Raw genomic sequence first — 24,411 nt, 5'->3', positions numbered from 1 at the left:
ACACAAAGGGCTTATCATCACAGTTGGGCTCTTATATTCTTTTTTTTTCCCAAACACAGCAGGGCACAATATATTGATTATCTGTTGCAGGAATAGAATTGTAAATACAGTGCATTCTTCACTGCCCCCACACCAAAACATCTGCAAAGCCTAAAAAAGCCCTTTTGAGTTCAATCTTTGAGAAATTAATGTTTTTTAAAATATTCCAGTCTTCAGAAATATTAAATAAGTATAAAATGAGAAGAATGACACTGCAGAAGGGATAAATACAGTAAATTGATCATGTTTCCTTGTCATTCTAAGCTATTAAGTGCACTGTTACAAAATAAGAAAGCTCTTTGCCTAATGCACCAAAAGCTTACCACACTTTCAATCCTCTTCTTTGCTTCCTGCTTTTTCCTCCCCCTTTCCCTCACCTCATATAACTGTCATTCTTACACTAAGGAGTCTTACCTCCTCATGTCCTTTTAAATATTCCTGCTTCTCTGCTTGGACCAAATAAGCAAAAGGGTTTACCTCCATTTCTTGATCTAAGTAACGCAAAAACAGAGCATCTTCAGAGGACAGCTCTCTCTCTTCAATATTCCATCTTGACTCAGACCTTTCATTGGCCCTTCACTCTCTGTAACCTGGGCTTCCTGCCAAGACAAATGCCTCAGTCCGCCTACTCTTCTTGTACTGCTCAAAGGAAAAGCGTGCCTACTGCTACCTGACCATATTACAACTGGATCAACCGCTGCTATTCATCTTATCATCAGTTCTTTATGCTGCCTGGTCTCAATAATCTTTTTCATGCCCATTCCCTAACTGCAGCTCTGTGATTTCTAGCATTTACAGAGTACCCCTGTCAAGTCCTTCTCTTGGGAAAAAAATTGGTATGCAGTTCTTTTCACCTTGTGATCTTCCTGCTGTTACTGTCTTATCTCTCACCTGATCTTCACCATGATGCTGACAAAACCCTAACCAAAATATTCCTTCCCTTTCCTTACATGACCCACCCCTTCCAGGGCAATTTTGAAATGTATATCTAATGAAGCTGATCAGTGGAATCTCAGGGCACTTCCATTTCTGTCCATTTCTGTTTGTCCTTTCTCTCTACCTGTGACTTCTTGACCTCAAAGGACCACCTTCAATTTCTCACTTACAGAAGATAATTGAGTTGTTAGAAATCAACCAGTTAGAAGTCAACCAGTTCTAATGACCCAGAGAAAAAGAAGTAATATATTCTGCATGCATCCTTCTTAAACAAGGGGCTCTCAGTCCCATAGATCTATAATCACTTTTAGTCTCTCTTGCATTTTACCTTATCTGCCGCTATATCTCCTCCCATTACATTCTCACCCCCAAAATTGCCTTGCTCATTGCTCTAGATGTACCATCAGCTGGTAATTGTACTTGATTTGCCATCATAAGTATTTTTGAATACTGAAACAGTGGTAGTTTCTGAAGTAAGAACACTGCTGTAGGGAATGGGGTTGGAGCAGGAATATTGTTCTGGCCATTAGAAGACATGGCACCATATCTGCTAATTCCTTCTGCAGTTTGTTTTGTTCTGCTGACAGCAGCTGCAACCTTAGCAGAGAAGCCCACAGCTGAGAAGAGTACACAGCCAATGGGTAAAGTAAAGCAGACTGAATTTAATGTAAGTGCCTCTGAGATTCACCATGCATCGCTTGGTTTGAAACGTGCATCTTTTCTGGGGTTTTGGATTTAATCTTTTTTTTTAGGACTGAAATAAGTTCTCTAAGTTGAATTGTAAACGTTTTGCAAAAGAAAGCAAAAGAAGACTTAGAAGCTGAGACTTGAATGCTAACAAGAGACCATGCTGTTGTTGTTCAAAACACTTCATTCTGTTGTTCTCCGTACTGGTTTATCCAGTCTGAGGTTTCATGGCTTTCTGCACCTTAGGCCAGATATCTGCTGCAGTTCTCTGAAGCTGTAATTATTACATCTTGTGCCTGCAGGGCACAATGGAGTACAAAAGGGCCAAACCTGAAAGCAAAGGAAGAAGTAAACCTTCTTTTTAACAATTACCAGCAACTTACGACAACTTTTTTTTTTTTGGTAGACTTGTGAATGTTTTATATAGTAGAATTAGTGAAAACTTAGGCATTAGCTTCAGCAGCATTCCTATAGTAGGAAGCTTTAACTGAGTGCCAATAAAAAAAGGCTCATGTGGGACACAGACAGTATTTTGCAAGTGTGAAACATCCCGAAAATGAGTGAGGAAGCTGTGTCAGAGGCTAAAATTACCAACTATTAGGCATTTTGTATAGATGAGCTGGAGGCAGGCAGATAGTGGGTGCCTTCCTGCATTTCCATTTTATTCAACATACATTTCCTTGGATGTATTTTTTTTTAATTTTGAACTCATGCTATATTCTATTGCCAAGTTGTTTTTCTTTTGAAGATAGGTTACATAATCCAGTGCCAAGAATCTGTCAAGCAAGCCTGTACTATTATATAGATAAAACAAAGGCAAAAAAAGTAGGTCATTCTATTCCATATGTTAAGCAGAGTCCAGTTTTGGTGGTATTAGCTAATATTGAACCCAGTAAGAGTACACCCTTGAAAGACTTGAAATGTCTTGACAGCCTCCTGTCAAGTACACCTTGATATTTTCACATTTGGGTTTTGGTGTACACTGAGAGGCCAGAGCATTTACTGAAAATACAAATGGTCATGTGAAACAGAAGGCTATCAGAGTTTAGGACTCTGGGTAAAGCAGAAGGTGGCTGTGATGTGGAGATAGGGGAATGGAGAAGAGCGAGCCTGGATTAAGGCGTTTGCTTTTCTCTCCAGTGCTACGGAAGGTGTGGAACACTATACTTGGGTTTCAATGACCCCTGACTAAATGCCTTAAAAGAAATCCTGTGTGAGCATGTGCCTGTGTTGTGGTTTTGTGTTGTGTGTTTGCATGCACGCAATTCAGTGCAGATAAGGGATTTGTCAGGTTGGTGGCCAAATTAAAGCAATTTCTAAAAACAATAGCATAGATTGGACCAATAGATTTTCACTGCAATGTCAGCCTAATGTCAGCCTAATGTCAGCCTAGTGTCTTTCTAGCCACTAATAGCTGTATAAAAAAAAAAGCTTTTCTCTGCCAGAGGCTAGTAGCAAATACTTAGGAAAAGTGTAAAGGAGTGTCTGTAAAGTATAAAGGGTGTGTATTGAACACTATTTCTCCCAGTAGACATTCCCAAATTAGTATTCTGTTGTTCAGGGACTTCTTATGCCTGATATGACATCTGTGTAATGGCTCTTCCTGGATCTATCTCCTCTGAATTTGATCAGATTCTCTTTGAACCTATTTTTACCTTTGGTTTTCCCGGGATTCTGTGACAATTTAATTACATATTGTGTGAAGAAGTACTTCCTTTCACTAGATGTAGATCTTTAGACCTCTAAGCCTTGCAGCTTACCACTTTCCTCCCCACAGTTATTGCACTCTTAGAAATAGTGAAACATCACCTGGTCAGGATTTCACATGTCTCTCATAGTCTTATTCAGCCATCTAAACCTTTTCTCCTATGGAAATCATACCATCTCTTCAATGATCCTTGTCCTCTCTTTCTAACTTTTTCTGCTATATCAGTCCCTAGAAAAATGCTTTTCTCCGCTTACCAAAGGAAAAATACTACCAAGCTGAAAATGCTCACTCCATACTTTTCAGTTTGCTGGTGCATATTGTGCACAACTACAGTGGCATAACCATGTCTTTTTCATCGTTTAACAATACCTGTTTCAAAAGAATCATAAGCAGCAGACACTATGATAAAATGTTTGAATTCTAGGCCATTATAAAACAAAATATGTATACAATCTATTAGTAAAATTTTCCAGGGATTTGTGTGGCTGAGAAGTTAATTTGAGCTTTCTTCTGCAGAGGAATTGGCTTTTTTTCTTTTAATTGGATAACCTTTCTCAACTCCTGTTTTGCTTTGCTTTCCTCCTCTCAAAGCCCCAGATCAACAGCCACTAATTTCCTCTATCAGCAGGACCTATTATGGTCCTCCTCGAAGTCTGCTGCACTCCTCCTGAGCTATCTGGATGCACCAGGTATACAGGACATTAAATTCTCCCTCAGTATCCTTCCATCTCCTCCCTCCCCAAATGCAAACTAAATATACTTGATGAAATTTTTCTGTCAGTTGTACTTGTCTAATTAGCTATTGCTCTTCAGTGGAAGGTGGAATATAAACAAAAGGGAGTGAAATCATGCCCAGTCTCTATCTCCACCATCTCTTCAGCATTTTCATTGCTATTTGACCTCAAATTAAAATAAAACTGGCAAGGGCAAAACAGCCAAAACATCACAGGGAAATGGGTCCTAAAACTAGTTTCAAGTGCAGATGTGAGATTGTGAACAAATTAGCTGCATAAGTGCACAGGCATCCTGAGTGAGTAAGAAGAAGCAGTAGGAATCTGTCCTTATTCAGTTCAAAACTGTGTTAATTCTGAAGCCTAAATATTACTAATATAAGAAACATCTATGTTAACTACTTTACGGTTCTACCTTCTTTTTCATCATGGGGCAAGACAGGTGTCTCCCACCACAATTTGCTGTTCCCTCTACCACCCCCTGCAACAGCATTAAGTATCTCTCACTCTTTATGCTTCCCTCTGTTCCTCCTCTGCCAGTCTCTTCACCTCAGATACCTTGGACTGCAGAAATTGGAGTGCTGTTTATATAAAGAAAACCCATCCAAAAACCCAAATCCCCAAACCTCCTCTCTCCCCTGTTTTTGCCTTTACACTCAGGGTTTGTTCTCTGCCTTCAGAAGGTCCAACACAGGGAAACTATGCAAGGTGAAAGGAACCTACCTATAGGGTAACAGCCACCACAATGAGGGTAACATAGACAGAGACAGCATGCTAGCTTTGGTGAATAGAGAAGACCATTTTGAAACCAAAATATCTCAGTGCTGGTAGTGGGCACTAAAATTGTAAGAGATGGCAGACACTTAATTATGAAGAAGCAATATAAATACTTATCTGAGTTAAAACCACTTTTTTTTAAATAAATGGAATGTATAATTTTATTTAGTTAGTAGACTCATTGCTATTACTCTTCAAAGAGGTGTGAGTTTTAAAAATTGGAAGATAAACCACTTCTGAAAATTGGACTCCTTTAACTTTTCATTAATCAGTAACCTAAAATCCTGAGCTACTGACAGTGTTAGCTGCCTCTTGGGCTAGCCTCTGCCTTTGTTAAACTGCACAACAATTAGAGGTACTTTCCTCAATTAACAGTGAGCTTGCCAGGAAAAAGAGAGATGCTTGTTTGTTTGCTTGCAATGAGAAAAAAAGTTTATGCTAATCATTTCAAGAAAAATGAGTGTAGCACTGTGAGGTGTGACTGCCAGTCTTAAGAAGAGTGGCAGAATCTGAATAATTCCTTCCTCACTGAGCTACCCAGAAAAAGCTTTCTAAACATGCTCTGTTTGTGCTCTCCAAAGCTTTCGCAGGTTTACGCGGTCTAACAGTGTAACAACAGCCGTGCAAGCAGACCTGGATTTCCATGAGAACTTTGAAATAATTGACCCTCAAGAGGACAATACATGTTCTGGACAAATATCAAGACAATTTTCCCGAGATGCAAGCACCTCTACCGTTAGCATACAAGGGTCAGGAAACCATTACCATGCATGTGCAGTGGATGATGACTTTGAGACAGATTTTGATCCATCAATTTTACCTCCTCCTGACCCCTGGATTGACTCTATTACTGAAGATCCTCTGGAAGCTGTTCAAAGGTCAGTGTGCCCACGCGATGGCCACTGGTTTCTGAAGCTACTTCAGGCAGAGAGAGATCGTATGGAGGGTTGGTGCCAACAGATGGAGAGAGAAGAACGTGAAAACAACTTACCTGAGGACAGTAAGTAACTGCATACAATAATATTTCAACTGCAAAGTATTTAATATAGGTCAAATTCACTCCAGTGAACTCTGTATTGTACCCTTTTTTATTTAGCTAATGAAACTATGGTTGTGACTCTCAAAAGGACTGTATGTATGTATGTATGTAATAATCCTTATTAAAGCTGACAGGGAATGCAAATGCTCGGCACTTCTGAAACTCCAGTGGTATTAGCTTTTGGGATTGCATAGTTCAATGGATAATTAGGAGAGCATGGTTAGGGATCCTGTAGTATTAGTGTTTCTTAAATCTTCCATTTGAAATCACTTCTCATAACCTTAGAATATAATTTAACAGATTGTAGTTCCTTTTCATTAAACTCATATCTTAGTTGCCTTTACAGATGGTGATTGACATCAGAGTATTTAGATGCTTGTCCCAACTGAAAGAGATTTCAGTTATGCTTCCAAGTTGTTCTCTGTCTTCCACTCTCCAGCCTCCCTTCATCTACCTTGCAGTTCTCATTTGACTTTGATCATCCCAGTAAAACAAGCTTTTATGTGTGTCAAAAAACACACACATCCAAACTACATCTCAGTTGTCACTGCTGCCAGAAATATTATTCCACCTGTAAGGTAATGGAAATGTCTAATAAGCCTTCATTACCAAGAAGGGTTGAGTAGCTCACGTCTTATTCATTCACTCCAGTTAGGGCAGAAGGTCTGAACATGTGCTTCGCTGTCCATATTTTTTTCTCCCAGTAAAAATTGAAGTTTTTTCCATTTACTTCCATTACAAGAAGCAGTACTATTGCTGGCTATCAAATTTTGGACATAGGTAAACCTGTGAGCTAAGGAGCATGCTCTTTGTGAATGAAGCTTTTTCAAATTCTGGCAAGGAGCTTCTAGAGATCACTAAGAAGAGAAGCAGCTGCATGTAGAGAATTCAGTTTTTTAATAATTTAGGCACACCTAAGCATATTTTCCTGGATATACACGTAACACTTTTACGACCCCCAGATTAGCTCCTACCAATGCAAAGACTACTACTTCAGCTCCAGGACTGCTTCTTCAAAATTTCTAAACCTTTCTCTCAAGAAGAGAGATATTTGAATTTGTTTGAGATGTGAAGCTTTTGATTTATGAAAGGAAAGAAATTAACACTGGCAAAAAAAAAAATTACATTCTTAGAAATACATAAGCTACTTCTGCTGGAACTTTCTATTCAAGCCAATGAATGAAAAAGTTTGATCTAGATAGTGACTATTGTAAGCAATTAGAAATGGACTTTTAATGGCAAGTATGAGATAACCTTAACATTAAGATATGTAAAGGTTTCATATTTCTACAAAATTTCTGCTATATAATAGGCTAACAATTTCTTCTGAAGGAAAAATATAGAAGGTTTGACCTTCAAAGCAAATTCACGTTGCCCAAGTTTTAGAATATTTGAATCTCATTTTTAATTTACATCTTCAATACATTCAAAAATCTCTTTGAACACATATCAGAATAAAAGGGTTTCTGTTGTTACTATGCAAGAAATAAACCTCATGAACTATGAGATTCTTGAAAAAGAAGTGTAAACACACAAGTAGGAAATACAAAATATTTAGAAGTCTAAGCCACAAAGCTCAATTACTTTCTCTTTGCCACAGCAACTTAGGCTGGACATAAGGAAAACATTCTGTGATGAGGGTGGTGAGGCACTGGAAGGGGGTTGCCCAGAGAAGTTGTGGATGCCCCATTCCTGGAGGTGTTCAAGGCCATGTTGGATGGGGCTTTGAGCAACCTGGTCTAGTGGAAGATGTCCCTGCTCATGGCAGTGGGGGCTGGAACTAGGCAATCTTTAAAGGTCATCTCCAACCCAAACTATTCTGTCATTCTGTGAACTGATAATACTGGAAAAACCTGCAAATATATTTTTTTTGTGCACCAAAGTAGTTATTAATCTTGGGAAAAGGAACATGGGGTGAATTTTACTAGGCTGATAGATGCAGAACAGCTATATCTGTGTACAGAATTTTCTCTCAGTTTCTTGGTGTCTTTGATATATGATAGTTTTAAAGGGCTCTTCTTTGAGCAGTCAGTGGGAGGAACCAGTTATGGGGAAGATAGACTCTTTGGGCTGGCTATTCCCAATGCTTCCTTACAGGGCACATGGCATGTGTCCTGCAGATTACTCCTCCTCTTCGCTTCTTTGACCAGCACTTCTTGTGATTGCAGGAAATGGAAGGAGAAAAAGGGTCACCTGGGTTTTGTAGTCACTGTAGGAGCACTTATTTGGGTGGGACACTGTCGGCTGCTCCAGCATGTGGCAGTTGCCTCCCACAGAGGCTGCGTGGAGCTTTCTGCCGCGGCTCAGCACTCCCCGCTCTACCTGGTGCCAAGGAAAAACACATGGCCAGGGCCACTCTGTCCGCTCAGCAGTGCCAGAAACAAAAGCCTGGTTGTTACAAACCCTGTCCCGAAATAAGTCTTTTTCATACATCTATAAACTTTAAAGAGAGGGAGGAAAGGAGGAGAAGAGGTGTGTTTGCTTTGCTTTTCCTAGTGAAATATAACCAGAGCAGGGAATGCATCCTTTGTTTTCAACCTGACATCCCCAGCATGTGTTTGGCCAGATAACAAAATAACGAGAACGTGTGATGAGCGAGGTTTTCTCGATGCCATGGCAGCTGACAGAGGGCTCATCCCCCCAGCGCTCCACGTAAACTGATCCATGCTTCCCTCAGACAATGCAGGCCTTGTGTGGAACAGCTGTCTCGGGGAGACGGCTTGCTGCTGTTTGACAGTAGCTTGTATGTTACATAGATACGTTGGGTATTATCTAGCTGGGAATGAATCTACCAGATGGGATTGAATGTTTCTAGCTGGGAAATGGAGTCTGCTGCTCTGTATAAAAACAACCTGTGGTTCAGTGGCTGCACGATGAAATGCCAATATAGAGAGAAATGTGGCTTCCCTTCTACCATGAATTATTTATTGTACAGTATATCCTAGTTTTATCTGAAATAATTTTCTGATAAAGCTTTGACATGTGTGACAGGCAGATGAATACTACTCACAGTTTAAACTAGGATACTTGATATGCTTTCGGTTTATTTTGCTGCTACAGGGAAATTGGCTACAAATTCTAGGGCTCTCATTAAAAAAAAAAGATGTGTAGCATTTGAGGCTAAACACCTTGTGAGAGTTGATTGACACTTTGGATCAGGCCTCAAGTGAAATCAACTGTTGATCATTTTTTTGTTTTCTCCTCAACCGTCTGCTTGCTCCTCCTACCTCTCCCCTGCAAAATTTCAAATAGTCAGAGCCTCACTACTGTTGTTGGTGACTTTTGGCTCCGGCCCCTGTTGTAACAATTTATACACAAAATTAGCAGCAACTGACCTGACTCCCTGCACTGCTTCTTTTCCCAGTAGTGGTGGGCACGGCCTCAGCCTGGCTTTTGATGGATTTTTTTGCTGTTGTTTGAATTTCACATGAGGTATTGACCTTCTTGGAAGAACCAGAGGGTTTCATTTTGCCACCCCCAAACCCTCCCTTGAGAAGTTTCTCTTCCACGTGGGGTTGTACTGTGGCTGCAATCTGTAAGATAATCATCGGAAGTAAACTGTGGGCCTGATTCACCACAAGTCAGGTGTAATGTGGGTTTAGTGGTGAGGCAAACTAGGCCAATCAAGCAAGAATCAAAAGAGAAAAACAAGGCTCTGACAAGACATACCATTATAACTCTCTTGCATGCATATTATAGTCCTCTGGGCTAGTTCATGAACAAAGGTTAACCTCGAATCTTCAGGAATCTCACTGCTTAGGATCAGAGCCCCTACAAATTCAGCCAGTTGTGGCAATTTATGCAGTATTTACACACTATCTGCTGTTTTGGGTTTTTTTATTAGTTTCAAAGGAAAGCTTAGGGAGTAAAGGCTAGACACAAGAGGAAAAAAAAGTTAAGGAAAAGGTACTTTTTTTTGTAATAGCTGTGCATGGCACAAGGAAAGGAGACTGTGAGTTCACTCTCAGCCACGAGCAAGGAAAACCACTTGCCATTCCTCTGCAGAGCTTCCCCAAGCAATCTTGGCTCCTGACCTTCAGGAGCAAGGCAGCCTCATCCTGCAATGGGCTGGGGAAAACGTGCAGGAGGACGATCACCAGCCTGACATGTGGCTGAGGCTTGCTGAAATCTCCCTGGCTACATGCCTTTGGCCATATGCCCAACTCATCCTTTTCATGTTTTAGTTTTCTTTTCTCCACCAAAGGGACTTCTCCATACACAGGGTTTCTCCAAGGAAAGTCAGCAAGGAAAGCCCTACTAGTGCCCAGAGGCCAGTAAGGCAAAAAGAGAAATCCAAGCAAGGAAACAATCTATTTAGGGAAAAAAAAAACATTGTGTGCTAATAAAAGCCAAGGAAATCAGAGAACACATGGAAACTGGTTTAATCCAAATGAACAGCATTTGCTCATCTATTAATTTCAGTGAGATCACTCCTATAAGTATATATGACTCAAAGCAAGAACTGCTCCTTCCCTAGTTTGTTCCATTTGTCTGTTTTCTCCTTAATAGCTGAGCTTAAGACCTGAGCAGTAGCTTTAACTTTGAATTTCCTGGCTTTTGTCATGCTTGGCGTTATTTAAATGTAGGTCTGCCAACATGAATAGGCTAAAATGCTGGTCCATCCTGGCTTAGAAATGGATTGTGACAGCTCTATGGCAGAATTGCTTCATATGCATAGTGCCCAGCCAACATCTGAAACGCAAATGTCAGGCTGTGTCCCTGTAATTTCAGCCGTTGTTCCTGCCACTTGCTCCTGGGTGCAATGAGCAAGTCCGTGGTATTCTGTTCCCTAGCCTGGGCCCTGCCTGTCAACCAGGTGTTTTCACATTAAGGGCTTTTTACAGTCACAGTCCTAAAATACCTCTTTTGTCACTTGTTAGAACCTGGGGCTGTCAAAGTTGAAATGTAAATACGTCAGTTGGTGTTTTAAGGCCCAAAAATGCTACCCCTTCTCAAAACTCCCCTGGCTTCAATGTGATGACTTTTCACATGACTTCAGGTGGGTTTTGTTATTTTCTTATATATTGTTATGCTTGTTACACACAGAGTCATCTTCCAAGGTAGAGCAGATGACAATAACACCATTTTTTGCTTGTTTCACAATTCCTTTTTTTGTTGTTTTATTTCTTCTCCTGTGAAGATGCGGAGGGGGGAGATACATAGAGCTCTACAATTTCAGAGCAGGTCCTATGCAGTTCTTAGACCCAAGCAAGAACTTACTGCTTGAACAGCACGTAGTCCAAGTCTATTTTTACGAATGTTTTAAAAGAACATGTTGGGGGATTAGAGACACAAGGAAATTCACTGGCATGTGTCTATCCTAGAAAAACATTCTGCGACCTCTAGTTAAGAACAGTAATAGTGACAAGGCACTCCACAATAGCTGAATTCCATCCAAATAGCTATACTGAAGCAGTTCTTCCTGAATAGACGTAATTGCCTATTTTTAAAAAATTGTCACATGAGAAAACGAGATTTACAAGAAAGAGAGGTCAAAGCAAGGAGGGAGGAAAAAAAAAAAAAGGAAAAATTCAAACTATAAAAACAAAACACTGCAGTACACACACTTCTCCCTCTGGGGAAGGGGTGACAGCAAAGCATATGATGGATGTTAATAATGTTGCTTAATGCATTACTGGAAGGCATTCAGATCCGACAGTGCTGAGTGTGCTGTATAGCCCTGTATGGAATAGAAAGCAGACATGAATAACATTATATAGGTGTTTAAATCCATTATGATTGCATCTTGATGGGTCAGGATTTTTTGTTGCTTGGTTTTATACATTTTCTTTGTATCCTATTAGCTGAACACATCAACTTGAATGTTTGTGTTTTCCCTCCTGTACCTTATCTCCCTAGCTGTTAAAAATTTCTCTAATTCTTTTCTGATGTGTTTTGAGTATTATCTTTGCAATTCCATGTATTTCTTGGTATTTGGCTTCAAACCTTGAAGGCTTTTCTTCTAAGGAAATATCAGTCTATTTTTACTTTTTGGTTTTTCACTACACCTTGGCCTTTCTCTTTGGCACTGGAGGTTTTGACTGAGTAAGCACTCTGCCTTGAAACACTAAAAGCAACTTGGGTTTGGAAACAAAAATTAGGCTATTGATAAGGTTTTGTGCCTTCTGGAGTGATTCCTTTCAGCTTTTTGCATGCTTTGTTTTTTGGTTTCTTTTCCCCTCTGAGTTCCGTGACAGAGTTGGTTGTTGACGGGTTGCACATTAACAGACCCCTTGCTTTTGAGGGGCGAAGAATCAGTGACACTTGACTAGATACAGCCGCAGCTACAGCAGAAGTGGCAACAATAGAGAACAGCATCAGCATGCATCCCGCAGTCAGCTGGGATGATGTTTTTTAGGCAAATAGCCAGTCGCTAGGCAGCCAAGGACAAGGACTTCCTTTTCCCTCTGCTGGGATCTCTGAATATTAAGCTCTTCTTCCCTGAAAGAAAGAGGCACATTCCCATCCATCACCAACAAGTTGTATTTACATTTCTTCATGCTTGGGATGTGATTTCCAGCTCAGTTGGTGCAGGTTTCCAGAAAGAGCCCACCTCATCCTCTTTAATTCTGTCCCAAGAAGTCAAGAGACCGTTTTTCTCCGCTTCTCAGATCTTGGGAAGCATCAGAGTGGCCGAGCTCCAGATGAGGCAGCTGTTCCCAAATATACTCAGTGGGAAGAGTTTTCATAACAATGGGAACCACATGAAAGCTCCCAGAGTAGCTCCTCCTACTATTGAAAAGTCCTTTCAGTTGAGTGGTTTGCATATTGGGTTGCATAAATGACTAGACACACCAAGGGGTCCATTTTCAGCACTGCGCGCATAGAATTAGACACGCAAGCCTTGCTAACAATAATGAGAGTTGTGTGCAAAACTCCCTGCGCAATATGCTGAAAATATTCTGCTTAGTGAATCTTCCAGCTCACGGCTATTTCCTGGCAGTGCTGAGCCGAGTTCTGGGAACAAAATGAAAGTCTGGGCTCTGTGTGTGTTCACAGAGCTCTCTCCTATAGTTTCTGAAAAAAATGTGAAAAGACTCTATTCCCTCCCCCTTCTTTTCCCCCCTCTTTGTATGTCTGAAGTATAAATGAACTCCACATCCCACTTTTCCTTCAGCAGCCTTAAAAGTGAGCTTTAAAGCTGCTTGAGGAAAAGCCATTTGCCTTGAAGGAGCAGAACAGAGATTTCGTATTACTGTGTGTCTGGTTTCAGTTTATCATGAGTTTTTGTGCCAGTCTGCTTAGCATGTAGCTTCACAAGTGAATCCCTTGGAGAGGCCTTTCTCTTACCAAGCACTGCATGGTGGCATTCTGGTCACAAGCACTGCAGCCAGTCACAGGACCAATGAGACCCTAAAAAATTTGTTAGAATGGGTTATAGCAAAGTCGTATGTATTTATGTATATACGTATTTATTTATTTATTTTTCACTCTGGTAAGTCAAACTACTTATCAGTATTTCCCCAGTGGAGCTCCATTAATGCTGTGTTAGCTTTTATTCAAAAAGTGACCATGCCCAAATGGTGAAGAATATGGCAGCTTAGTATCTCTTCTGGGCTCTGCTAACAATGTACTCACCTTGAGCAGCCCACTTCATCTCTTTGTTTTTCCTATTCTTTCTTCACCTCTCTCATATATCCAGGCTGTAAATTTATCATGGAAAAGTTGCTGTGTTTATTTGAGGGCTGGGACAATGCAAATATCTTTGAGTAGGAATGATAGTGAAAATTGTGACACAGTGGCTGCCTTCATGTTTTTCATTAAGGAAGTGGTAATTTAAAAAATTAATTTAAATTCATTTTTAAATCAGTCTTTAACCAGAAAATTGGGGATCATAAGTTGCTTAAGCTGAGAGGTAAAATTAATGATGGAGCCAGAATAAATCCATGATGCCAACCAGTTTATTTATAGGCAGAGAATAAACATAGTTTTATTTTTCTTTTCCTGAGCATAGAAAGTCTCAAACAATCCAGTAGCTGCTTTCTTGCTCATAGCATCAATTTTCTTTCAATCAGCAGTCCCCAAATTCACAGTCTCTTTTCTGGATTCACTGTCCTACTGCCAGCTGAGGCCATGTCTGTCTGTCTGCTGTGTTTCTTCATTCTTGCTTCTTTTTTCACATACACACACAGAGGTACACACACGTACACACAGGTACAGGTATACACACAGGTACAGGTACACACACATACACACACACACATTGAAACATGTACACACAGAGTCTCCCCCTGGACCAGAACTCAGCAAAGCCCCAGGGAACGTCTCTGAATGCACCAGTCCATGCCTTGGTTATGGGTAGTATAACTCCCAGCTACTACCTCTTGAAGCAGTAAAAGCCCAATGTTTCAGTGAGGTTGAATGCAACCAAAACAGTATGACCCTCTGTTTTATTCAGAGGCATTTACTATGGGCTGTCTTCTGGTTCACTTCAGTCCTTCACAGCACTCTGGTCAGTCTAAAGGGGCAGTAAGTACCCAGCTGCCAGTACAAAGGAGTCCACAGACAGTGCAGGAGCTGGGCTAGGACTCTTTGACACCTCCCTCCAAGCCACCATCAAGGAGGAGAAGCCAGGATGTGATTGCTCCCTGAAGTATGCCTGGGCATCTGAATTCAAAGGCAGAAGCAGCCTCAGATTGTGCTCATGGAAAATACTTAGAAGGTCCAAATGAGATTAATTGGCATGCACTAAATGTTCCCTTTCTGAGGCTCTGATATAGCAACACAGCTACACCTGACAGTAAGGCCTGAGTTGCTGAGAGAGGTGTAGAAGCAAACAGGGTTTGAGAGCTGTATGTTCTTGTGTGGGAAGCTGGGTTTATATTCAAAGCCTGAGCTTGGGTCATAGTGATGATGACTGGTGACATTTCTGGTGAGCTTTCTATAGAGGCTGCAAAAGCTCTTGATTAGCCACTGTCATTGCAACTGGATACAACTGGTCTCACTGGGGGAATGAGAGTAAGATGCAGGAACTTTTCACATATTTTTGCCTAGTGGAGATCTGGCCTTAGATTTATCAGCTTCTCTCTAATCTGTGACTGAAAGATAAGATGCTTTTTGAAAGCCAGAACCGACTACTGTGCACCTTTCTCCTCTCTTTTTATGTGCTTTTAGTTGCCTATAGCAAAGAAAGCTTACTGTGACTTACTTAAGGTGACTTACTTTTCTTTTTCTCTTAGTTCTAGGGAAAATTCGAACTGCAGTTGGCAGTGCTCAGCTTCTCATGGCCCAGAAATTTTACCAGTTCAGAGAACTTTGTGAAGAAAACCTGGTACGTAATTTTTCTACTAGACATTGTCGTGTGCCTTCTACTAACCCTGTGAATAATCCTATGTAAACTAGACTGATTTTTTGACTAACATGACAGTTTTTCCAGTGAAAGCCTTGATATGAATTCAGGAGTAACTCAAAGTTGTCAGAATCAGCATGAGTTTCACAATAGCTTGAGAGCCTTAAAATAATGACAGGCAAAAAACTTTGAGTGAACTATCACCGTGGCTCTGCTACTAACTTCAGAGGAGCAAAGATCTGTCTGTTGACCCCCAAGTTCCTGGACACACAGATGGGGAAAAAGACCTTAAGGTCTTTCAGGGTGGATCAGAAATCTCCTGAGTGGGGCTTTCCCATGTGTTCATGGGAAACAAGCCCCGAACTAAAATCTGCTTTAGTGGACAAATGCAACAGAAATTGGCTCTGTCTGAATAAGACTTCCAATTCTTGATACAAAAATTGAAAAAGCATTCTGATTGCACATCTTCGTAAATAAAGTGCAACCTGCTAGCATCAAGCACTAAAAAACTAGGAATCCAAATGTAATCTCTGGTCTCCTTACGAATCTAAAATATATACTTCATTGTTTTCATTAATTGCTCCTTTGATGGTATAATTATCCTATTAAAATCCTTTGTCAGTGTGGCTGCAAAAAGTACAAATAGAAATTTCATAAGGCAAGCAACTGACTCTTTTGGGTTATTGCTTCTGGTGAGGAAGAAAACTTAAAGGCAAAGTAAAACTTGAGCCATGTAAAACATCATACAAGGTGCTACTACTAGTTTATTTATTAATTAATAACAATATATCAATGTAATCTGATGAGGCCACAGCATTCATGAAATCTTGATGACTCAGATTTGTGTAGGTACTCAGCGTTTATGAAAAAATGTGCTTGAAGTGAGTGTATGCAACATCTCATTTAAAGAGCTTCAACTGAGAACCAGCTTATAGAGACATCCTGTAGAAAGCCTTCCCTCATACAAACCTTGCCAATGGAGCAGGGATGGTTTCATGTATGCCCCCTGCATGCAAGAAGTGTTCAGAGCTTGTTTGTAGTGAAGGGACAGAAGGTAGGACAGAACTTTGTGGGTCACCAGCCTCTGGCCCACCCTGTGCTGAAGATGCTATCCATCCAGATATGCTCTTCTGAGCAATACTCCTGGGCTGATGAGTTTGCTGTCCTTTGGGACACAAAGCTATGCTCCCCACCTGTGTCCCAGTTTTATTCTTCCCAAAAATCTACCTGTAAAAATGGGTTTACTGTGTTTCTGCATGTTTTCTTCTGAGCTTTTCATCCTGCACAGGTTATTCTTTACAAAAAAAAAAAAAAAAAAAAAAAAGAGAAATTGGCCTGAGGTGTATGAGACAATTTTTTCTTGAAATAGTGTATTTTTGTAAACCTTAGGATCTCAGAGGGTGGGAAAAGTGTTCAAACATTGGTATATCACTATTTGCACATGGAGCAAATGTACATTTCCACAGGTATCAGTCTTTTTACAAGTGTGAACATGGCAGGGAATCCTTCCTCGTGAAGGTGAAGAGGAGGCTGGCAATTAATTTCAGTGTGGTTAGAATTATCACCAGTTGTGCCCAGGAACATCCCTAGGCAGATCTTGGCACAGGGGACGTGGCACATGGACTTTACCCCTAGTCTGAGGAGAGTAGCTGGTGCCTTTGGTGAGAGGCTGCTTGCAGGGGCACAGCAGCTCAACACCAAGCCAGGCTCCTTGAAATAAACCCGAGAGTAAGTAGCGCTCTGCTCTGCTTCTCCCTCTGTGTCTTACCACTCGCTTGGATTTGCTGAAAGTGCTTTGCTAGTGAGATTCGTAACCATTTGCACAAATGTTTTACATTAAGAAGTACTAAAGCCAACATGTTTTTTTCTTCTGTTGCACAGAATCCTAATGCACATCCACGGCCGACTTCCCAGGATTTAGCAGGGTTTTGGGATATGCTGCAGTTGTCCATAGAAAATATTAGTATGAAATTTGATGAACTTCATCAGTTAAAGGCCAATAATTGGAAACAGATGGATCCTCATGACAAGAAGGTAGAACACTGTAGATTTTGTATGCTTCATTTAAAACCCTGCACAAATACTGGACAGATTAAATAGGCCTCTGTGTTACAGCGTTGACATTAAAAAATGTGAAATGAAGCTCATATCAACTTAATTTCATTGTAATAACAATGTTTACATAATAATCATCTGGGATATTATCTGTAATATGTTTCAGGCATATTTTTAAACCAAATCTGTCTTTGTGAATCGGATAATGGGAATGTGGTACTTTGTTAAGCTTTACATTTAATCATATTAGACGATCAATCGTTGGAAGGAACTGCCTTATATATTGATTCTTAAAATTAAATAAATCACATTTACGGTTCATATTATTGCATACAGCAAGAGTTCTAGGTTGTGTTGCTGAAAAAACTAGGGAAGCATTGTAACCATCGCTGACTTTGGTAGCCAGATTACAAACAGAGCAATATCAAAAATATGCCTTCCAAAATGTTACATGAAAGAACTACATTTTTTTGTCCATTTGTTTGGTTTTTTATTTATTTTGGGCTTTCTTTAAATGGATGATTTCACAACCATGTTCACTTCACTGGTAGTGTTGTTTATCCAAGGTAGCATAAAAATCATCTGGAACTTTGGTCTTTTTTTTTTTTTTTTTGGTAAATGTAGTCTTCTTCTGTCATCATGAAAAACTACCACATCTCCAAGTGTGACCCACATTTCACTTTACATTCTCATTTGGCACCATTGCCTTTTTTTCTCCTCACTATCCACCTCAAGACAAACATCACTTGGGTGAGCCAAAATACACAAATGTTTCAGAAAATCTTTAAAACACAGACCCATTCCTAAAGGAATCAATGGTCTAATGTTGCGCTCCTATAGGTATGTAATTTGATGGCTGAATTTCCACTGTGGCTGGTCTGATAGCAATGAATACAGCCAACAGGTAGGATCTCCAGAAGGAGGGAGAACATGACTTACAGGTACAGCGGCTCAGACAGGAGTCTTACAGGTCAGCTGGCTGCCGATGACCAAAGTGGTATTTTATTTTGGACAAATAACCATAATAATATCAAACCCCATTAATCTTGCAGCAGGAAGCTTGTAAAGCCAGTGCTGGTAGCACTATTCCTCCTCCTCCAATCAAGACTAAATACTCATTCCTGACTTAGGAGTTCCATGTTCACACCATTTGTGCACACCTAGTGTGTTTTGTAGGGGAATGAATGGGAATGTGTTTTCCTAGCCCAAGGTACTGAAGGCAAGTCATTTTCTTATCTTCTTTTTTTCTTTTTCCAGTATCTATCAGAAAAGGAAGTTAAAATTGTCAAACATGCATGCACATAAATGCTGGTATATGGTCTTTCATTAGCTTTTACAGTAAAGCGGGTAGGCTGAGTGTTTACAATTGCAGCAGTAAGAAACGAGAGCTTTCCTTAAAAAAATGTGCCTTTTCTTTGCTTCTGGAAAACATTTCAAAGAGTTTCCAACAAAAAGAAGACTATAACAGGTTAAGTAGTGCTGAAGAAAGGGACGTACAGTAGGAAGGTAAAGATTTTAAAGAATTACACTGTGTTCCTGTTTCAAGAGCATTTGTCTATGATTTTAGATGAAACAGATCATCACCTTTCTGAAAAGCTAAAAAAATAGAAAAAACTTTCTGTGGAATTGATATTTGCCTTTGGCCTTTGCCACTGGGCCCTTTATAAGCAGTCCTTGGATGGAGAGAAAAAGCAAAGTATGAATAAGGGTAACTAAGCACCTTTATATTTCAAGCCATGGAAGCTGTTGTGAGCAGCATGAGAGAAAACGAAAGGGCAGAATGGAACCTTTGTAGTGTGATAAAATCCCTTCACTCAGAGACCGTGTTCACAGTTGGAAGGGGATGTAACTTAAAAGACAATCTAATTAACTTGACAAAGTCTTTGTGGCCGCCTGAAATTCAGTCCTGAATACACTTTTCTTTTTCGGGAGAGATCCCTCTCTGAAGGGTGTTTTTTTTGTTGGGCCTTTTTTTTCTTTTTTTTTCTATGTGTGTGTGTGTGTGTGTGTGTGTGCGTGTACATGCACCAGGATATACATTAAAGTCCTCCTTGTTGATCACATATCTGGAGCTAGCTGCCACCACAATGATTAATGCATGTTCTCTTAATGATTTTTAAGTTTTTCCTACCAGTTTTTTCTATTTCTAGCTGATTGTATCTTCATGTCTATTTAGCAGGAGACTAGAGTGTGTGAGCTTGCACAGTGAGACCCAAAATGTGGGTTCTTGAGCAGTCATTAAACTGCTACAAAATAGATACATAAATATACGGTGGATTTTTTAAAGCTACTTATTCAGATGCACCAGCTGCAGACAGCTAGTTCCCATCTGCATTTGGGAACACCAAAGCCATGGCACCTCCGTGTTGCAAGAGCACCTAGCATTATGCACTCATAGAAGAGGGTGGCCCAGGAGCTGGGGCTCTCTAGAGTTTCTCTGCTGAGAGCAGCGTTCCCTGCCGGCTGCACTGGCGGGGGGAGGCCGGTCTCTCTCCTAGTCCCCGGCACTAAGCGGTTAGTGGTGGGGGCCTCGGCCCCAGTAGCACCATCCCTGAGGAGAAGTAGCACGGCGGCCGGCTCTCCCCTCCCCTTTGCCCCTGCCCCATGTTTATGAACCCTTGAGCACAAAAGCCAGTTGACTGAAGACAGAAAGGCAGATAACAAACCTTAGGTAAAATGTGTGTTCTAACTACTGACGTATCCTAGTTTTTCCCACCTTTCCCTGAGAAGCTGTATAATGCCATTAACCTTCTGCTTTGATCAGGAGAGAAGGGTCCCTCCTCCAGTGCCAAAGAAGCCATCGAAAGGTCAGGTGCCACTCATACGAGAACGCTCTCTGGAAAGCTCGCAGCGTCAAGAGGCCCGGAAACGGCTGATGGCTGCCAAGCGCGCTGCATCGGTCCGCCAGAACTCAGCTACCGAGAGCGCCGAAAGCATTGAGATATACATCCCCGAAGCCCAGACCAGGCTATGAAGGGATCCAACCAGGAGGACTCTCTCTGGCAAGACAAGCCTCATGTATAATCTGCCCCTCTAGGCTCCTGCTCAAGGTCACCACGAAGTATTTGTACCTCCTCTTCTCTCTCTCACTCTCTCTTCCCTCCTCTCCCCCTCCCCTCTCTCTGTACACAGCTGCCCCGATGCTCCCAGTGAACTCCACTGCCGTGGCGTAGTTGTCGGTCCTCCGAGAGATGTCCTCTAATCACCCTTGCTTTCTGAAGGTTCACCCATGTCATCACGATGCTTTGTCACATGTACTGATGCTGCCACTTTGCCTCATGTAAATGAGTATGATCCTTCTTTTTTTCTGTTTGAAACAAATAAACGCAGCGCTCAGACTTTCACGCACCTGCGCACCTGTACAGTAGATGCTCCATTTAACTTACTCATGATCTTTAGTTGGTCTAAAGCTAGTCAGTTACCCAGTGTACAGCAATATCAAACTGTAGGGAACTTCGGAAATTTCAGTCATGCAGGGTGATCCTTTTGGACTCTGCCGTCTTCCTCACAAAAGATGAAAGGAGCTATTACTTGGATTCCCTTCTTTTTATTACTGTTTTTTTTAAAGCAGATGGCGCACTTTATTCTAAACCTCCGAATCACATCTTCTCACCTGAATTAAGGAGTCACACAAGGGGAGGGGGCGGGGGGGGGAGGGGGGAGGCGGGGAATTAAAAAAAAAACCCACAGCTCTGGCAGGTGAAAAAGTGGAAGTGTATCCCACAGGTGAGATGGAAGTATATCCCACAGGCAAGGGATATAAAAGATCCTGTGGAAAGATACCTGCACACTCACAGCTGCACAAACTGCCTCATTTTTATTTCATCAATCACTACTTAAACATTTCAATCAGCAGAAGATTGTAAATTCGATCTTCCAGGGAAATAATCTATTTTGAAAGGCAATAAAAGAGTGAAAAGGAAGGAGATAAGAAGTAATGACAGTTGAAGAGATAATATAAAAGAAGGATTTTCTTGTCCAAGTATTAAGAATTTTTAAAATTGTACTGTATTGTCAATTCCTCTTGTATTGTATTGTACGGATTATATTGGTTAAAAAAAAAAAAAAAGAAAAAAAAAAAGAAAAAAAGCTTGGTTTTGTTGATGTCTTAATCTCGGTGGGACCATCCAATCTCATGCGTCCACGCAGCCACACACGGATGCCAGCCACATTACTGTACGTGGAGCCCCTGATGCATTTTCAGGCAAGGCTTGCTTTGCTCTATCCACAGCCAGTTGTATGCTACAGTTCAGATTGCTTATCACCCAACCATCCATGTCTAGGAGTAAATTTCTAATTCAGCCTCCTCTTAATAGTATAAAGTTCCCATCTGAACAAGAACAATAGACTATTTTTCACAAGTTATGGGATCAATATGAACTTAATATTTTTCACGACAAGCCTTCAGACCCTGGCTTCTGCCGTTGTTTTGCAATCATGAAAAATATGCATCCTAAGTAGCTCATTAATAGTGGGCAGAAATGGCAGATAATAGGGCCGGAGAGGAGCCTGAGAGGTCAGCTCCTGCATATCTGTCCCCTCCAGCCACCCCTGGCTGGGGCAGGGGCTTGTCCTCTAGCTTCTCTGATGAGGGATGATGCCAACCACACTGCTACTGGATTCTCTTGTGCCAACATTAGGAAAGTGATGTCAGGCATGTTGCTGAAAGCAAGTTGTGTGCGTGCGTGTGAGTGTGTGTGTGTGCGCACACGCGTGCCTAGCTGGCATGTGCTGCTGACAGCAGAATTAGTGTGAGCTGGTTTGGGTGACAGGACTGATCTGGGGCAGAGGAGCGCTGTGCAGCCCTCAGTGTGTTTACAGTCCTGAGGCAGGGCTTTCTGGACTCCGCTGGTCCCTACATGCTCTTCACCCTGTGCCTGCCAGGGCAGGGGTACGCAGGAGAGGAAGGCAGGCTGCTTTCTGCTCCCAGTGGGCACAGGCACAGGGACAGCCCCCCCACGGAGGGGCACAGGTTGCAGCCCTTGCCACATGCCAGTGCTGGCTGGCTGTGCCCATAGCTGCTAAACCTGTACGGACAGTCCAACAAGTGAAAAATCCCACTGCACGTGTTGTGTAATTCTGCAGCTTGCACTTAAAAAGCATTGAAAATCATCATTGAAAAGTTAAGCTCTTGCTAAAACTATTCATTGAGACCATGCCAGACAGCTTCTTTTCCTACGACATCATAGCCAGGTGCTAATTTAATTTTATTCAAAAAATAGGAGAGGTAATAGGTTCTGGCACCAAGTATTTTCATGAGAGCATACTAAAACCACTAGAGAATTTTGCTACCTCTCAAAGCCATCGATATCTGAGCTATGTCTTTATAAACAGGGCACAACTATTTACTGCTGTGGTTTACAAGATAAGGGCTAATAATTTAATATATAAAAGACTTTTAACTAGAGTGATCAGAAATCCAGTGTAACCCTAGAGTGCTTGGTGTTACAGAAGCTTTGAAAGGTTTGACCCTCTAAGTGTTTGAATACCAGTGTATTTGCTAGTTTTGAAACACTGCATTTAACTTTTAGCAGCAACAAAACATCACCGTGTTTGCAGTACGTAATAGTGCCAACTGCCACTTTTGAGCATATATAGTCATAAGAAGTACTAATTATTTGGAACTCATTTGTACTGAAGTATTCAAAGCAGTACCCAGGTGAGAGTCCACATTCACAACTGTGTCGCAGACTTACTTAGTTTTGTGAACGTTTTATGAAAGATGAGTTAAGACTTTGGTTGACAAGTGGCTACAGAAATTTATATCCAGCAAGTTCCCCCCTAAAAGAGCAGAAAAGCAAAGACTATCTAGTCTTGTACATTACAAATTATTGTATATGTATATCATAGAATATTTTTTGTATCTATCTTAAATGAATTTATTCTTAGCTGAATGCTTCTTAGTTCATTTGGCACTGGAAAGGTTATTATGGTGTTAGCCTAGTTTTTTAGTAAAATATTAAAAATACTGCCAATATGAGAAAATATAAAATAAAATAATTCTGCCCCTAGAATGCCACTAGTTAACCACTTGACTCATTTACCAACACTAATGCTAGTATATTTGCTCCATCATCTGTTTCAGTATAATTTGTAACTATTTGTTTTTAGTCTAACCTGCCCAGTGTATATTAAAAATGCCTATATTCTGTTTCACTTTGGGACTAAACTATTGGGATTTTTTTTTCTTAGGGGAAATTTTAGAAAAGGTTGGTTTCGTCTCCTGTTTCAAAAGTTTAAAAAAAAAAAAAAAAGAGGTATTTATTATATTTTTTGCAGATGTTTCCATAAAATTCTCATAATCTTTTTGTAAAGAAAGATGAAGAAATGGATTAAAGATTTTTAATATTTGAAAAGGTAAATAGAAATAATTTATTTGTAATATATTTCAGTTTATTTATTGGTGTTCCCTTAATGCTTTGATGTGCACTATCATTTTAATTTAAACTGTATCTTTGTGAATTTATTGGTTTTTTTTGGTTTGGGTATTTTTTTTTTAGGGAAATGGTCAAACGCATATTTTAATTTACTGGAATGTAAATCACTGGCCTACCTGCATTCCCAAACGTGATTTTAGAAATGTTTTTGATTTGAAACAAAAGACACAAATTTGAAAGCCTTTAGACAGAGAAGAGTGTTTTTATGGCTTAACGAATTGGGTTTCCATAGGATTATCTATCTGGTTTGTGTGTGGACAGGAAAATGTAAATAGATGAATGTTTCCCATAATGTAAAAAGAGCAAATTAATAAAATAATTAATGCACTGCTTGTAAGAGCTGTGGGTTTTCAATGCAAATTCTTTCTTGCAGAACTGCCAAGACTTTTCATTTGATGTGGTCAAGGATAAAAGCACGACAAGCAGAATGTTTCTCTTAAGTTCTCATTGCTTAAGACCAATCCTGCAAAGTTTCATCTGAAGCATCCTGCTGAGCACCCTGGAAGTGCTCATCTGCACAGAGTTGCTCACAGGCATAAAACTTGCCGTGATCAAGGCCTTGAGCCTTAGCAAAATCTTCAAAGGCGCTTCTGCACGGAGCCCAGCCAAACCCTGCTGAAGATGCCAGGAGTTACGCTGGTGACTTCAAAAGACGTGGCAAGAAACCCCCAGCCTGTTTGTTTTTCCCCTCGCTGGTTCCCTTCATCTTCTGC

General features: G+C 40.7%; 1 protein-coding gene across 11 annotated transcripts in view; it reads left to right on the top strand.

Moving 5' to 3' along the window:
• The window catches only part of DLGAP1 (DLG associated protein 1), a 410,369-nt gene extending 386,334 nt beyond the window's left edge, over nucleotides 1–24,035 (top strand). For all 11 annotated transcript variants that reach the window (XM_027650834.1, XM_027650828.1, XM_027650832.1 and 8 more), the window contains 4 exons: nucleotides 5,460–5,878; nucleotides 15,097–15,188; nucleotides 17,088–17,240; nucleotides 20,026–24,035. In XM_027650834.1, coding sequence (XP_027506635.1) covers nucleotides 5,460–5,878; nucleotides 15,097–15,188; nucleotides 17,088–17,240; nucleotides 20,026–20,235 — 874 coding nt within the window. In that variant the 3' untranslated portion in view covers nucleotides 20,236–24,035. The remainder of the gene's footprint in view (nucleotides 1–5,459; nucleotides 5,879–15,096; nucleotides 15,189–17,087; nucleotides 17,241–20,025) is intronic.
• The last annotated feature ends 376 nt before the right edge of the window (nucleotides 24,036–24,411 follow it).

This window comes from Corapipo altera, unplaced genomic scaffold, assembly GCF_003945725.1.
Source record: "Corapipo altera isolate COAL_440 unplaced genomic scaffold, ASM394572v1 24, whole genome shotgun sequence".
NCBI lineage: Eukaryota > Metazoa > Chordata > Aves > Passeriformes > Pipridae > Corapipo > Corapipo altera.
This window is presented reverse-complemented; position numbering and strand designations above follow the sequence as displayed.